Source organism: Felis catus, chromosome B1 (genome assembly GCF_018350175.1).
Source record: "Felis catus isolate Fca126 chromosome B1, F.catus_Fca126_mat1.0, whole genome shotgun sequence".
In the NCBI taxonomy this organism is placed as follows: Eukaryota; Metazoa; Chordata; class Mammalia; order Carnivora; family Felidae; genus Felis; species Felis catus.
In genome coordinates, this window is record NC_058371.1 from 39,219,673 (window position 1) to 39,234,474 (window position 14,802).

General features: G+C 43.1%; 1 protein-coding gene across 5 annotated transcripts in view; it reads left to right on the plus strand.

Annotated features, from left to right (window-relative positions):
* SH2D4A (SH2 domain containing 4A) overlaps nucleotides 1–14,802 on the plus strand; it is a 62,317-nt gene that overhangs the window by 8,753 nt on the left and 38,762 nt on the right. For all 5 annotated transcript variants that reach the window (XM_011281482.4, XM_011281481.4, XM_045055456.1 and 2 more), the window contains exons 3-4: nucleotides 8,008–8,167; nucleotides 9,554–9,725. In XM_011281482.4, coding sequence (XP_011279784.1) covers nucleotides 8,008–8,167; nucleotides 9,554–9,725 — 332 coding nt within the window. The remainder of the gene's footprint in view (nucleotides 1–8,007; nucleotides 8,168–9,553; nucleotides 9,726–14,802) is intronic.

A 14,802-nucleotide genomic window follows, 5' to 3' on the forward strand; every position in this document is an offset into this window, starting at 1 on the left:
TGGCTAATGTAGAGAGGGATGAAAAACAGAAATATGGATTTAACGTAGTAATAGATCAGAAAATCATTTCAAACTGTAATGGGAAAATGTGATTCTTAGGAAAAGAATTATGTATCTTCTCTGCCTGTTGGGGGCAAATAACTAGAGGTCTAAGGCTGTGTTGTCCAGTATGATAGCCACTAGGCACATGTGGCTGTTGAGCACATGAAATGAGATTAGTCTGGACTGAGATGTGTAAGAAATGTAAATTACCAGATTTCACAGACTTGATAGGAAGAAAGTAATGTAAAATACCATATTAAAAATTTTATATTCACTATATATTGACATGATAATATCTTGGATAACATGGGTAAAATAAAATACATTAAGATTAATTTCGTCTGTTTCTTTTGATCTTGTAATGGGGCTACTAGTAAATATATGGCTACAGATGTAGCTCACATTTGGACAGCACTGCCCTAGACCATAAAAGTAGCACCACTGAGCTGATGGAGTATCAGACCCTGAGCTGGGTGCTTAAATATATTATCTTATTAAATGATCACAGCCAAGCCTGAAGCTGAATTACTGTTCACATTTTACAGGTGAGGAAAGTGAGACTGGGTTATTAACTAGCTTGCCCAGGACAACAGTGAGTTAAATGATAGACCTGGGCTTGACCTGAGTCTGACTCTCCCAAAGTGGGTGCTCCTAACAAATATGCCACATGTCGAGCTTACCTGGAGCTTAAGAAGTTACTTTTGTCTGTAGGTGCCTTGCACACTTCGAAAACCTATGCTTGCATCAGGGCCCTGCCTTTGTTGTGTGTGATTTCTTTCTGGTAACACAGACACAAGAGGCCTTCACTCAGTAGAGGGTTGCCCAGCAGTTATCTCATTGGGTCTCCAAGCAGACAGAAGCCTAAGAGGTAGGCTGGGATCTGGTTGCTGTGTGTGGTACAGGAGGGGCTATGTGTGCCCTTGAAACAGACATGGATTCATGAGACTTTATTTGCTGCATTCTCATTGCTACCAGGGGAACAAATTCCCACATGCAAAGCCTTCCCTTTTGGAGGAATGACTGTAAACCACCTGTTTGTGCCACCTTCAGGGGCACTTCATCCCCTTCCTTCACTCTGGAACTCATTTGGTGACCTCCACTGATGGATTCAGTTCTGATCTCAGTTAATTCCTCAGCCTTACCTGACTCTTGAGTTGCCACTCTGAGTCTCTCACTTGATGTCATGGGTCTCTTGCCCTCTCCATAATGGCCTCTTTTTTGCCTCTGCCTGACCCCTGAATAGCTGTACTCCCCCGAGGGTACCCCACTCTGTACTGGTGGTTTTGTAACCTTGAGGCGGGGTTGGGAGGATCACAGACAGACAACATTTTGTGCGTAGTTTCACAATGCTCACTTACTCCCTAAATCTCATTCACAGTCTCAGGGTTCACAGATTCTAGGTTAAGGTCTCTGTATTATCTCCCTGGGGCACTGCCTCTACCTTTCATGGTTAAACATCATCTATATGCCAGGGACACTCAGACCTATACTGCCAAGCCAGGCCTCTCACCTTCTTCTGTCCCCCCTACTTTCCTGGGCATAGTTCAAGCACCATGCAGTTTCTCCAGCTTCTTTTCTGTCCTTTTGTCTCTAAAATAAACATAAAAATTTATTAAAGTTTTAAAGATGAACTTTAGTGTTAGTAATTATAGGATTATTAACCCAGTTTGACAAGTCTAGCATACAATGGGGAAAGCAATGGTCGTGAGCGATTTCAGGAAGTCCCTATAGGACTCTGCATGCACATGGGGCTAGATCTTGCTTTCTCCTGCCTTGTCCTGCTCTTCAGGGCCAGGAGGGAATGTGAAGGTGACCCCACACCCCAGCTTGACCATCAGAGCCCTGTCTACATTCATTGTCCTAGCATCCCTTTTGATGGTTTTCTCTTTTGCTCTCAGAAGTGTTTCAGGTTGGGGGTGCCTGGGTGGCTCAGTTGATTGAGTGTCTGACTCTTGATTTTGACTCAGGTCATGGCCCTAGGGTCATGGGATCGAGCCCCACATCGAACCCTGTATCAAGCTCTGCACTGAACATGGAGCCTGATTAAGATTCTCTTTCTCTCTTTTTTTCTCTCTCTCTCTCTCTCTCTCTCCCTCCCTCTTCCCGCCCTCTCCCTCTCCCCCCGTTCTGTCCCCCAACCCTCTCCCCACTCATGTGATCTCTCTCTCTCTCTCTTTCTCTAAAAAAAAGAAAAAAAAAGAAAAAGAAATGTTTCAGGTTTGGAGGGTGCATTATGAGGCCGCCTTAATCACAGGTTTTGCAACCTCACCGGCTGGTTTTGAATTCTGGTTCCAATTTCACTAGGTCTGTTACCTTGGGCAAGTTAAATACCCTCCATGACCCTAATTTCCTCATTGTAAAATGGGGTCATTAATAGCCTTGGGTGATACTCTAAATATTTAATGGCAGTCATGGCATGGGCATCAATTAGAAGGGACATGGCCATAGTACTCAAGTGCCCATTGGCCTGGCACTAGTCTTTTGGTACTGGATGTGGGAGTGGGCTGTCCTAGAGGAGAGGCCAGAGTGGTGGGAGATACTGAGAGGTTGGGAGTTTAGGGAAGTATATCAATAGTTTAATAACCTCAGCCCTGATGATACTCCCATTGTGTTCAATATGTAAATTTGTTAGGAGGCCCCTGATGTTGATGCTCTGGCTTCTATTCACTCAGTTTGGTCTTCTTTTTGTAGGGACAGGGTATATAATTCTTCTCTCTCCATCTCTCGCCCTCTCCTGTTACTATGGTTGACCTTCTGAGTTAGATCTAGTTGGGCTAGAAACCAGTTGCTGACCCTCTGAAGCATAGTCTTAGTTCAGGGAGAGCCCTGAGCATTGCATTGACCTGAACCTGAGATGATCCACACTGACACCTCCAGTCTCTCCCTCCTGCACTTCTGCTGGGCCCGCCACGTAGGGAGAAGTCAGACACAATGATGATGTGAGCAGTGTCACGCACTAATGTAGGCCTGGAATAAGCCTGGCCATTTCCTTGCCAAGGGCATGTGTCACTCCATTTTTATGTGGTATTTTACAACATTGCCTAGTTAGAGACTTTATATGGTGAATGAGGTATGGATGAGAATCTCTGCACAACAGTTCATTGTGGTGCAGTCCTAAGCAGGACTAATCCACTGTTCTAGAAAAGTTGGTTTTAGAAGTTCTTGAGAATCCCTAAGATAGCAGGCATGAAGGGCACTGCAGGGTACAAACATGATTCAAGGACTGGGAATAAACCTTATAATTAAAAGGAAGTGCTATGAAAAGGTCCCTTTCTCATTGTCCTCTGACAAAACAGTGCATATAATTTCAAGGTGAAGTAGACAGAAAGTCCAGAATGCATGGATAGCATTAAATTATAACAAGATGTAGGGCCTGCCTCATTAGGATCTCTTAAGTTTATACCTCTGTCTTAAGGAAGTCCACTGGGGACAGAAATGTGGATCTGTGTGGATCAGTTTTCAGCTCCTAGCAGACAGGCGCTCTTCTCCTCTTCTTGTCAACATTTTCTTCTTTACCTGTTCTCTGCACTCTCCTCTAGCCCTCCTTCCCCTGGCCTGCTCCCTGGCATCCTTACTTTCTCCCTTCCCTAAACCCTGAGTTTCTTCTATTGAGAGAAATCTTTCAACCATCCATGCTCCTAAGCTGCCCTTTCTGTCACAGTGCCTGGAACATAGCAGATGCTCAGGAAGTATTTGTTGAACAGAGAACTGAATCCTCTTTTACTTCCTCAGAGCACATAGTGACTGCCAGCCTCCACCTCTTCCCATCCTTTTTGTCCTGTTTTTGTAGCCTGTCCCCAGCCTGTCTCCCTAAAAATACACTCTGAGGTCAGACACTGCCTGAGACTGCCCTCCCTCCAGGGTCTCCATCCCCCTTTCTGTGTCTCCATGGCACAGAGCACTGGCTCCCTTTTCCTCTCTTGGCTGTATGCCCGTGCATTTCTCCCTAGGCTCCTTCTATATTATGTCATTATTTAGGAATCAGAAGTCCTTTTTTTTTTTTTTCTCTTTTAATCAGAATGCTCTTTTTCTTCCCTTTTGCCTCCCAAATGGAGCACATGCTTTTCCAAGGTTCTCACTAGGCTTCATGCCTTTTGCAGATTCTTCTATGCCAGTGGCTTCAGTGGGGTCAGCTATAAAGTAACTTTCAAATTCACACTATCAGTCTTGGTAGCATTTCTGAACTCCAGTGCCATAGTTCAGATATCTACTGATGCTCTCCATGTAGATTGTTAGTAAAGATAAAAATAATTTATTCTACATTTCCAAAATAGCTCATTACCTGACTCCTCAAACAAATTTATTTATTTATTTTTAAACAAATTTATTTTCTTGCTGTCACTGTTTCCGCTTATTACTCCCCTATACTCCCAGATAGTAAGTCTCAAAATGTTGGCGTCATCTTTGAGTCCTTCCTTTCCAGCCACCTATAACTTACTGACCTTTCTCTCATTCAGGCCCTGAGTACCTGCCTCCTGGTACCTCACTGCTCCTCCATTCTGTCACCACTAACCCACTGAACCACCCACCTCCACTACCCTGATCTACCCTACGTGTTATTACATTTCCTAAGTCATTCTCTGACCTTAGCACCACCTGCACAGAGAAAGTCATGGACTCTTTGTTGATCCCTTAATCAAGAACATGGAACTAATATTTTTGAGCCTTTATCATGTGACAGGCCTGTGAGGTCTGACTTACTACCTCTGTTTTATCAGGGAGGGAACTCGGGCTCAGAGAGGTAGAATAACATATACATGGTCACATAAAGAGTTGGTAGAAACATTGGGACTTTACTACCACTTTCTGGCTTTATGCACTACAGGGCCTAAGTTTAAATCATTTAGCCAGGTGTCTGGGAGTCATGCCACGTGGCCCACTGGCCCCCTTGCATGATCCTCAGCCCGTGACCAGGTGATATCTAAAACTCTTTTGAGCTCTCACTGAGACACTGATTCCCGATAGCTCTTCACTGATTTCCTTCTCTGATCTTCCATCGCACTATCTTTGTGGAGGTCACCAAACTTACACCCTACTCTCTAAGTTCCGTGTTCATCCACCAAAACTCAATTCACAGAACTTCTTTTTCCTTCTGTGTGCTTCCAAAGCAATTTCTCCATCCTGTGAATCCTCACCAGACTTAAAGTCTCTTGTGGTTATAATGTATGTTCCCCTGGTCCTTCAAACAGATCAGTTCCTCTTTTGAAGCATTTCCATAGCATCCTTTCACAACCCCTTCCCCAAGTTGTATTACTTTTATAATTAAATGTTCAACTTCTGTCTCCAACTAGAATCTAAGTTCCCTGAGGGCAGGGGTTGGTCTGTCTTGTTCATAAGTGTTTACACATATTTACCTAAGTGCCTGGCACATAGTAGATATGCAATAAAATGCATTAAATAAGTAACCTAATGCCTTGCTGTTTCTCTCAGACTTTAGGTGAATTGCAGGACAAATGGCCACATCTGTGTTTTCCCTGTGTCCCCTGCAGCATTTAGCTCATCTGCATTGTGCTCAGACTTAGAAACTCAATAAGTTTTTGTAAAATACACTAAACAGAGTCCTTAATAGTCTTCCTGCATCTTGGTGTAAGACTGAGGGTATCAGGGGTGCCTGGGTGGATTATTCGGTTGAGTGTCCAACTTCAGCTCAGGTCACGATCTCACATTCATGAGTTCTCACAGTTCTTAAGTTTGAGCCCCACATGGGGTTCCCTGCTGTCAGCACAGAGCCTGCTTAGGATCCTCTGTCCACTTTTCTCTCTGCCCCTCTCCCGCTCACATGCGTGTGTTCTCTCTTTCTCTCTCAAAAATGAATAAACATTTATAAAAAACCAAAAAACAAAAAACTGAGGGTATCAGAGCTAACATTGGTTTTACTAGAATCTTCTCCATTCTCCCCTAAGGTTTTAGGGAGTCGTGGGGAAGCCCTTGAAGCCCCTCCAGTCTCTGCTCTCAGGCAACATTTAAGAGCTCCTGAGGGTGAGGAGGACTCAGAACAGATATTATTGTCAGTGCCATTCTGTCAAGAGCCCTCTTTTGGCATCTGGCTAAATCTGACAATTCTCTTTTTTCTTGCCTCCAAGCCGCAATCTCTTTACCGTCACCATGCTCTCGCCACTGCCTTGCTTCTAAAATTTCAGGGCTCTCGCCCTCTCCTCTAGCTGCCTTCTCTACTTATAGTGCTTAGCACCTTCATGTGCCCACAGGCAGTTCTGGGATCTGTCCCCCACCCAGCCCTGCAGGGCAACACCTTCTTCCCATAAGAGTTCTGCCTGCAGCCCATGGAGGGTGCTCTCAGGGAATGTGTCCTGCTGTCCTGAGCATAGCTGCTGGAATCCCTGGGTCCTTCCTGTCTGCCTCCCCTGGCCCTCTGCCACACTCCTCTCAGGGCCTCTGTCTCCTGCTGTCAAAAATATTGGTAATTATTTAGGTGAAGGTCGAGAGATGGACAAAGTAAAAAATGTTATTAGTTTCCCCGAGAGAGCCTAATAAAGCGAACTTCATGAGGTATGACAGCTTTCTAAAGTTACTGAACCATTTGGCATTTCCTCACACAGAGCCAGAGCTGGCCAGGGCCCATCCCCATGAAGGCCCACTTGGGATTGATCTTCCCTTCAGACCTACTTGCCACTTTCACTGTTTCTCCACTTGTGAAAACAGTGCAAAGTCAGCTTCCTCCTAAATGATACATTTGACTCCTTTTATAGTGAAGATTCTGTCTCCCCTCCCCTCCACCCCAGTATCCTATTTAGAATTTTATTATACTGTAGAATGTCTCCATTGCACTCAGAAGGGTAGAAAGTGCCAAAATAAAAACATATCTCTGTTTGAATAGCCCACTTTTTCAATGTATCCTGGGGAAACAGTAGGAAGTAGATCAACAATTCATTGGACAGCAGACACTTTAACTGGAAACCTTCTCATAATGTACAGAGATGAGACACAATCCCAGTGTGGGTTTCTAACCTATAAGCATGGCCTGGCCTGTGTTCCATCAGGTGCCCTACTACCCATGCTCAACACCACTGGCCAGTTTGGGGTCCTTGGGGCACAGGGATCTTGACCCATAACATGGCCCATAATGGCCCTGGGTAGGTCTGCTCTGGAGCTTTTAGATTTAGGGACTGCACCTTTTGGCCTCTCCCAGCTGTGCTTCACTTTCCCCAGGTTTCAGGGAGCGTGACCTGTGTGGCTGCATCTCAGGAGTACGGGAACTAGAATGTAATACAACCCCTGCGACCCATTGTAAACAAGTGTTATTTAAGTAGCTTCACCAAGTATCACACTACCGGTAGTGTTATCTTCTCACAAGCTGGTGTGAATCTCTGAGCAGCCACGTAAATAAACAATAGGAGGGTGACCAGAGCACTTGACCTCTCGTGAACTCCTGCTATGTGTTGGGCACTAGGGGGAATACGTGGCATATCTAGCCTGCCTGCTCCCCACAGCAATCCTGTGTCCTAGATGCTTCTACCCCCATTTTGCAAATGAGGAAATTGAGGCTTAGAGAGACTAAATAATTTGTCCAAGGCACACAGCTAGGAAGTGGCAGGGCTAAGAGTTCAATTAAAGCCAGACTGATTCTAAAATGAAAATACCAAACCCTGGAGCAGCTGTGTCATTCTGGGGTTCCAGGAGACTCTCAGACTTGAGAGGTTCTGATATCTGATGTTAGCTCTGTTCCCCTGAAGGTAATGTAAATAATACATGGCTTCTTCCCATATCACCTTCTTTACTTATTAAATGGGCACATTCAAAAACCATATTCCCATATTCTGCTACAGCTGCCACCCACTGCTACCACCTCCATTGCTCCCTGGGAATGCTGCTGGTTCCTGAGCGGATTGGAAGCACTTTGTCTCATCCAATAGCTTTTTTCCTGAAGACGCAATACTTTAATGATGGCAAACATAATAACCCATGACTAAAGATATTTGTCCAATCTAAATTTTGTTTTACTTGCAGAGAATGGCAAATCTGTTCATTGGAAACTGGGAGCCGATAAGGAAGTCTGGGTCTGGGTGATGGGTGAACACCATCTAGATAAACCCTACGATGTTCTCTGTAATGAAATTATTGCTGAGAGGGCCCAGCTGAAAGCAGAGCAGGAAGCAGAAGAGCTCAGGTATGAGATCTACAAACCAGTGAGAGACTGGCCAGATTATACAGTCATGCAAAGATGCCTCTTCTTCACAGTAGCTGGAGGGAGAGTGGGGTGGGCAGAGTCACAAGAGTAACTTTAGATCTGTTGGGCAAGTTTCTTCAGACTTTTGGTGGTTCCCTTTATTCCCAAAATGTGATCAAATCAGCTGTTTCATTTCCTTGCTTGTCACCCCGGGTTTGATCTGGATGTGGTTTCCCCAGGAATCACTGGCTTCACTAGAACCATGCTGGAGCACCAAAGGCTGACACAGCTGAGCATCAGGAATAGAAATAAGAAATGCAGTGACAGTTCAAGCTTCAGGACTTCAAACAAGATTGCTTAGATATAGGTAGCTGAGTAAGCAGGCCTTTTAGGGCCTGTGCTAGGTGGTGGGGATTCAAAAATGAACAAGGAGCTTCCAGTCTAGGAGGAGAAACAGGTGCACCACTAACTTCAGCTGATATAGGCTGTGATATGTGCTATAAGTAAGTTATTAACAAAGCATTAACTGGACCTATGATTCCTACCCACAAAAGAGGTGAAATCTGAATTGAACCTTAAAAGATAAGTAGAATTTTTCAGTGCAGAATGTCAGGAAGGAGACTGCAGGCAGAGGGCATAATCAGGATCCTTAGTCTTGAATATGTAAGGTTCTTTGGGTGATGATGAGTTCTTCTGAGTGTTTGGGGTATATGTGGGCAAATAGCGGGAGACAGGGCCATGTGCTAAAGTGCTTTGAAAGCCAGATTTAGGACTTTGGACCTTATCCTGTGGATGGTGGCAGTTTTTGAATCAGGAAGAGACATGATCAGCTGGAGATCTAGGAAGGTAACTTGAGTGGTAGCAGTGAGGCAGATGATTGATCCCCTCTGCAGGGTGCCCAGAGTGACTTCTGTGAAGCCTGTTATCCCTTGATGAGATAGAAGCAGACGTACGGACCTCAGTTCAGTTCCCAAGGGCTGGTGATGCTACCCACAGCTCCTGTAACTAATGTATAAATGAGCATGCAGAGATAAACTAATTATTTGCTGCTTATCAGAGGAAGGCAGTGTGCTCTAGCAGTTTGGCTTCTGAACAGGAATTGGGCAGACCTGGGTTCAAATCCTGCCTGTGCCACTATGTAGCCTTGGATAAATAAAATAATTATTTTGAGCTTTTTGAGTTAAGCAAGGATAACAACCCCTTTCTTGAGGGCTGTTATGAGGATTAAGTTAATGTCTTTAAAATACTAGCAAAGGGCTCAGCCTATTCACTCGGTAAATGGTATCTATTACTGTTTTTCACATAATTTGAATGTAGGCATCTGCTTTGGAAAAGCTATCCATGTTGGAGAGTGTTTTTGATAATTCCACATTTGTTTCTCTTCAGAAAGACTCAGTCCAAAGAATTTGCCAATAGCTTGAAAACGAGATCACAGTACTATGAGCTGCAAGCACCAGATACCCTGGAGTCTCAGAATATCTGTAAGAAAGCAGCGGAAGAGGAGGAGCTGGGGAAAGGCTCTAGACTGGCACCACCCCTTGAAGAAGAGAAAATTCCAGTGAGTCTTTCATATCTGTAAACATGCAGAATTTCATAACCAGGGAAGTGAAAGATAATGGGGCCACTGAGATGAATGTAGTTGAACATCAGGTTCTCAGACTTTTCTGGGAAAAATCCCTCCCAACTGGAAGGCCCTGATGTTCAATTTGACTCTCCTGCTATTTCACAACAAAGGTAAAGCACCCCTTTTTCATGGACTGAAGTTGTGAAGAAGGAACTCTAGGAATAAAATTTTGCATTTTAAGGTATTTTGGGGGTTTATTTTTTCCCTATTATATGTCTTCTATAACGGGGATTGGCAACTTTTTTGTGTGTGAAGGGCCAGATGGTAGATACTTGAGGCTTGTGGACCGTACAGTCTCCATCACAACTGTACATAATATAATAGATGTGGCTCTGTTCCAGTAAAACCTTATTTACCTAACAGCGGCAGGTCTGGCATACAGGCTGTGGCTGACTGATTCCAGTCCTAGAACGCTGGCACATTTGTGATGTAGATTATTCTCTATCAAGTCTTCCCCTTTTGGTTGAGGACTACACCTCAGTGCCTCACTGGCTTCCCAGGTTCTGCTTGTGACTGTGGGGACTGCTATTTCCTCAACAGAATTTTATAATCAGAATTGTTCTGAATTCTCTTGTGTCTCAGTTGGTTCAAAAAGCTCAGACATCATTTGCTACTTAGGTTATAGTTTGGAAGAACAATAAAATGATGTTATGAAGTACCTTCTTCTGCCAGGAATTTAATTAAACTGAGAATTAACAAGGGATCTACAATTGTTTGACTTCTGATCAGGTCCCCAGCTCTAGGACACTAGTTTTGTGTGTTCTCGACCTCTTTGAGCTGTCACTCATGACAGATCCCCTCTGCTGGGTGCCACATGGTGGCAAAGCACACTGCTGAGCATCTCATTTAATCCTCAGAATGACATTATGACCTGGGAACTGTTTCTGTATTTGTCCATTTTACAGGTGAGGAAACTGAGGTTAGATATGGCTATTCAATCTGCCCGAGGTCTCATAGTTGATAAGACTGAACCGGGATTCAAACAGAGGTCTGCAGGACCCCTAGGTCATTCCTTAACTCTTGTGCTTGATTGTCTTATTAATATGAGGAAGGTGAAGAAACTTTAAAAACGCCTATAAATATGAGGCTCAAAATATTTAGGGGTATAAAATTCTAAAATTGGGTTTATATCCCAGGGTCATCCCTGGGTCCTCTCCTCACATCTACAGTGAAACATTCAAGCTCTTCCAGGCCTGCTTTGCACTTCACATTTAATACCAATCTACCTCCAAACAGCATATTCCCTTTCTAGCACCCCTAAAATGAAGAACAACAATAGCAACAACAAAAAAAACCTCCTTCAAGAGCATTAAGTAAGCATGCTTACCTTTGTGATTGAATTACAATACTGTCCTAGAAAAAAACATTTTCAAAAGTAGGACAAAAGATTAAAATAGAAGTTAAAATAAATACCATGGCTGTTATTTTTATACACGCACATATGTAACACACACACACACACACACACACATGCATACACACACACAAACACACAGTGAGAGAAGATCTCAAGATTGACTGATTTACTCATTCTTTTAAAAAGTACCCATTATGTGCTAGGCCTTGAGTTTACAATGTAGGAGTAAGAACAGAATCACTGCTGAACTTCAGAATGAAGTTGAATGAATGAACTGCTGAGTGAACTTTATAGTTGAGGAAGCAGAGAGACTTCATGTAACACATCCTTTCAAAAGATAATAAGTGATCCCAAGAAAAGGATATGTTTCTGTGCACCCCCATTACACTAGAACTTGAGCAGTAGCAGGAAGTGCAGGGTGGCTTTGCAGAGGACATGGAGCTGGAGATGATGACTGAGGATGGCTGGTGGTTCCAGCTAAGGGACAGCATGGATGAAGGCTTCCTAGCTGGGGGAAGGGGGGGTGCTTTGGAGAAACCAAAGAAGGCTGTGTGGCTGGAGTGCAGAAGGGACACAGAAGAACATATGACTGAGTGACAGGGTGAGCAAGGCCAGGCAGGACAGGGTCTCTGAGACAACTTTATGTTTTGACCCCTTTTTCAAGAACAATTGAATAGTGTCAAAGATTTTTGAAATTTTATATTTTGAATGGCTCATTCAAGGATCTGAGTAGGTGGGGAAGGGGCAAGCTTTCTAACACAACCCAAGTTTCTAAGATCAGATGCCTGAGATGATGGAGGTTTTATCAGCATAAACACGAACATGTGGAGGAGAAGCTGGTTTTAAAAGAGAAGAAGAGTCTAGTTTAGATATATCAAGGATTTCACATGCCACTTGAGGCAGTAGCAATAGATAGAAGTTGATTTTATACATAATAATAAAGGATATGTAATTTGACTTGGAGTTTGCAAAGCTTTCTCTCATGTAGTCATTTCATTTCACAATACTCCTGTGAGGTAGACAATGCAACTATTTCTTTTGTACAGATGAAGAGACTAATGCTCAAAGAAATTAAGTGGTTTGCCCCTAAATCACAGAAAGCTCTTGTTTTTATTTATCTACTTTAATCCTCATCACAATGTATTTAAAACAGAATTCATCATCTTCCCCAGATCTGCTCCTTCAGACAAGAACTCTGGTGGGAAACCAAGGCTAGAGCTTTGGGAGTCATCCAATATGTTTCCAAAATGCAATTCAGGTTTGCACAGTTAAGATTTCCACATTTCATCCATAATTTATTTTAACTATAATATCTAGAAGGATATTGTCATGTCTGTAAACTTTCATCATCTACACACAGCCTAAAATGTATTATAAAAAGAAAAATTATCAAGCAAATTTTATTGAAGTTAGTGATCATGAAGCTTATCTGAATAATCATGGACAGGTTTAAACACCAGCAGTCAGTCTTCTAGAATTATAAACAGTATTCAAGGAAAACCAATTATAGATTTACTAAAGTAAAATGGCCTTGCTAGATTTGTAATACATTTCCATGGGACATCTCATCATCAGAGAACTCCGGACCTAATCTGAAAGCACCTCTTACTGGTCTTATCTAAACTCTCTGGAGGGCTGTGGAGAGTGGGAGAAAGTTAAATTCAACCTACATATTGATGTGCATTCAGCACTGTAGAAGCTCTTGTATAGAGTCATATACTTACGGGAAGTAGTTCTTTTGGTTAATAGTGACCCCTTACATTTGTACTGAGGCATTAGATTAGACTGTATTTCTGCATTTGTATCAGCCAGAGTTTTTCAACTCTGCTTTGATTATCTTATGAAAGGGTCAAGGTGAACATGTCATCAGGGACCCAAGTCCTCTGTAGGAATTGGGCTAAATTCCACACTCATTCCTTCATTATCCTCCCTGTTTACCCAGTAATATTTTGAATAAGATGAAATCAGCCTACACAAATGCCACAGCCAGTTTCAATGGAAGAAAATAGTGCATCCTAAGATCATCGCTGGTTGCCTAGGATAGTCTTTGGCAAAACAGGCAGATTTTCCTTAGTACTAGTAATTAGGGTGTTAGTGGTTGAGGTGAGGAATCTGACATTTAAAATGTGTGCAGCTTGTACAGCTGTCAAAAGACTTAGATTCGCTATTTCACTCCATCCTCACAACAAACGTAGGTATGAAACAGGTTCTTCTCTGAGTGGATGAACCGAGGGCAGTGTTCTACACAAAGCCTGATTAGAGGTAGGGCTGGGGCCATAAACCAGGTCCTCTAACTCAGGGCTAGAGCTCCAGCTATCCCATCATGCCCCAGGGAAGGTATCCACATCTGTGTCATCGTAATGATCATGCTGTTGGGATTAGAGTTTTTGGTGTTTTTCCCCTAAAGCAGGAATGCTTTAGACCCACATGTTGTCAGCTTTAAAATTAAACAGAAAATCTTTTTCTATAAGAAAACATGGAGAAAGAGGAAGAGGAAGGACTGAGGAAGTAGTAGAGAAACAAACACAATTAAATCAAACTGCCCGGAAACCCTGCGACAGTCTAATTGATGGCAGTGGTGTTTTCCAGAGCTCACTTCTCTACATGCTTGCTTCTCTCTCAGCTGTTTCTCAGATTTTCAGAGTGGCATCTCTGCCCTACACTGTGACAACATCGAGTCTGTGGGGCAGGGTTTATCACTAGGCAAATTTGCTGGCTAGGCAAATCTCCCAATCTTTTGGAGCCTCTGTTTTCTCAACTATAAAAACTGGGGATTAAAAATAACCTGCCTTGTTTATCTCATGTTTTTTTGTGTGTGAAAATTACATGAAATAATTGGGAATTCTTGAAAATTTTCAAATCCCAGTACAAATCCAAGGGGTTGTTTGAACTAGACATACTCTAAACCTTGCCCCTGCTGTAAGAGTGTCCTTTGTGTAGGCTGCATGGGTGAAGACCTTGCATGATTTGGCTGGATTGATTGAATCAGTGTTTTTCTTAACGAATACTTACCAAGGGTCCAATACATGTACTGATGGATATTATGGAGCCACAAAGGAGGCACAGGACAAGGTCTTCATCCTTCAGGAATTAGAGGAAAGCTTAGAAGCACTTAGTACTAAGGAAGGACATAATCAAGTTCCAGCTGGGTAGAAGGTCAGGGCTTGACTGGTTTGTAGAAGGCAGAGATGGGGGTAGGCCTGATGTCATGGGGATATGCAGAATGTCTGTGGTAAGAAAATGGAAAGCATCATTTGTGGGGATACAGGGAGGAGGGCAGCCTGATTGGGATAAAGTACTTTGGCTGGGACTTGGAAGGTGCATTTGAGGTGCTGACAGGCCATATTATGGAAGAGGAATCAGGCTTTTTTTGTGTTCATTTTCTATTGCTGCTATAGTAAATTACTGTAAACCACATGGCTTAAAATAATACCTGTTTGTTATATGACAGCTCTTGTGGTCAGAATTCCAACATGGCTTGGTTAGGTCCTTTGTTGAGGGTCTCAAAAGGCAGAAATCAAGGTTTTGGCTGACATGGGTTCTTATCTGGAAGCTTTAGGAAGAATCCCTTACATGTTTATTTAGACTGTTGGCCATAGGAGTTAGCTTGTGGAGATGGAATGTTTGGTGAGATGATTCCTCATAAGTTCTTCC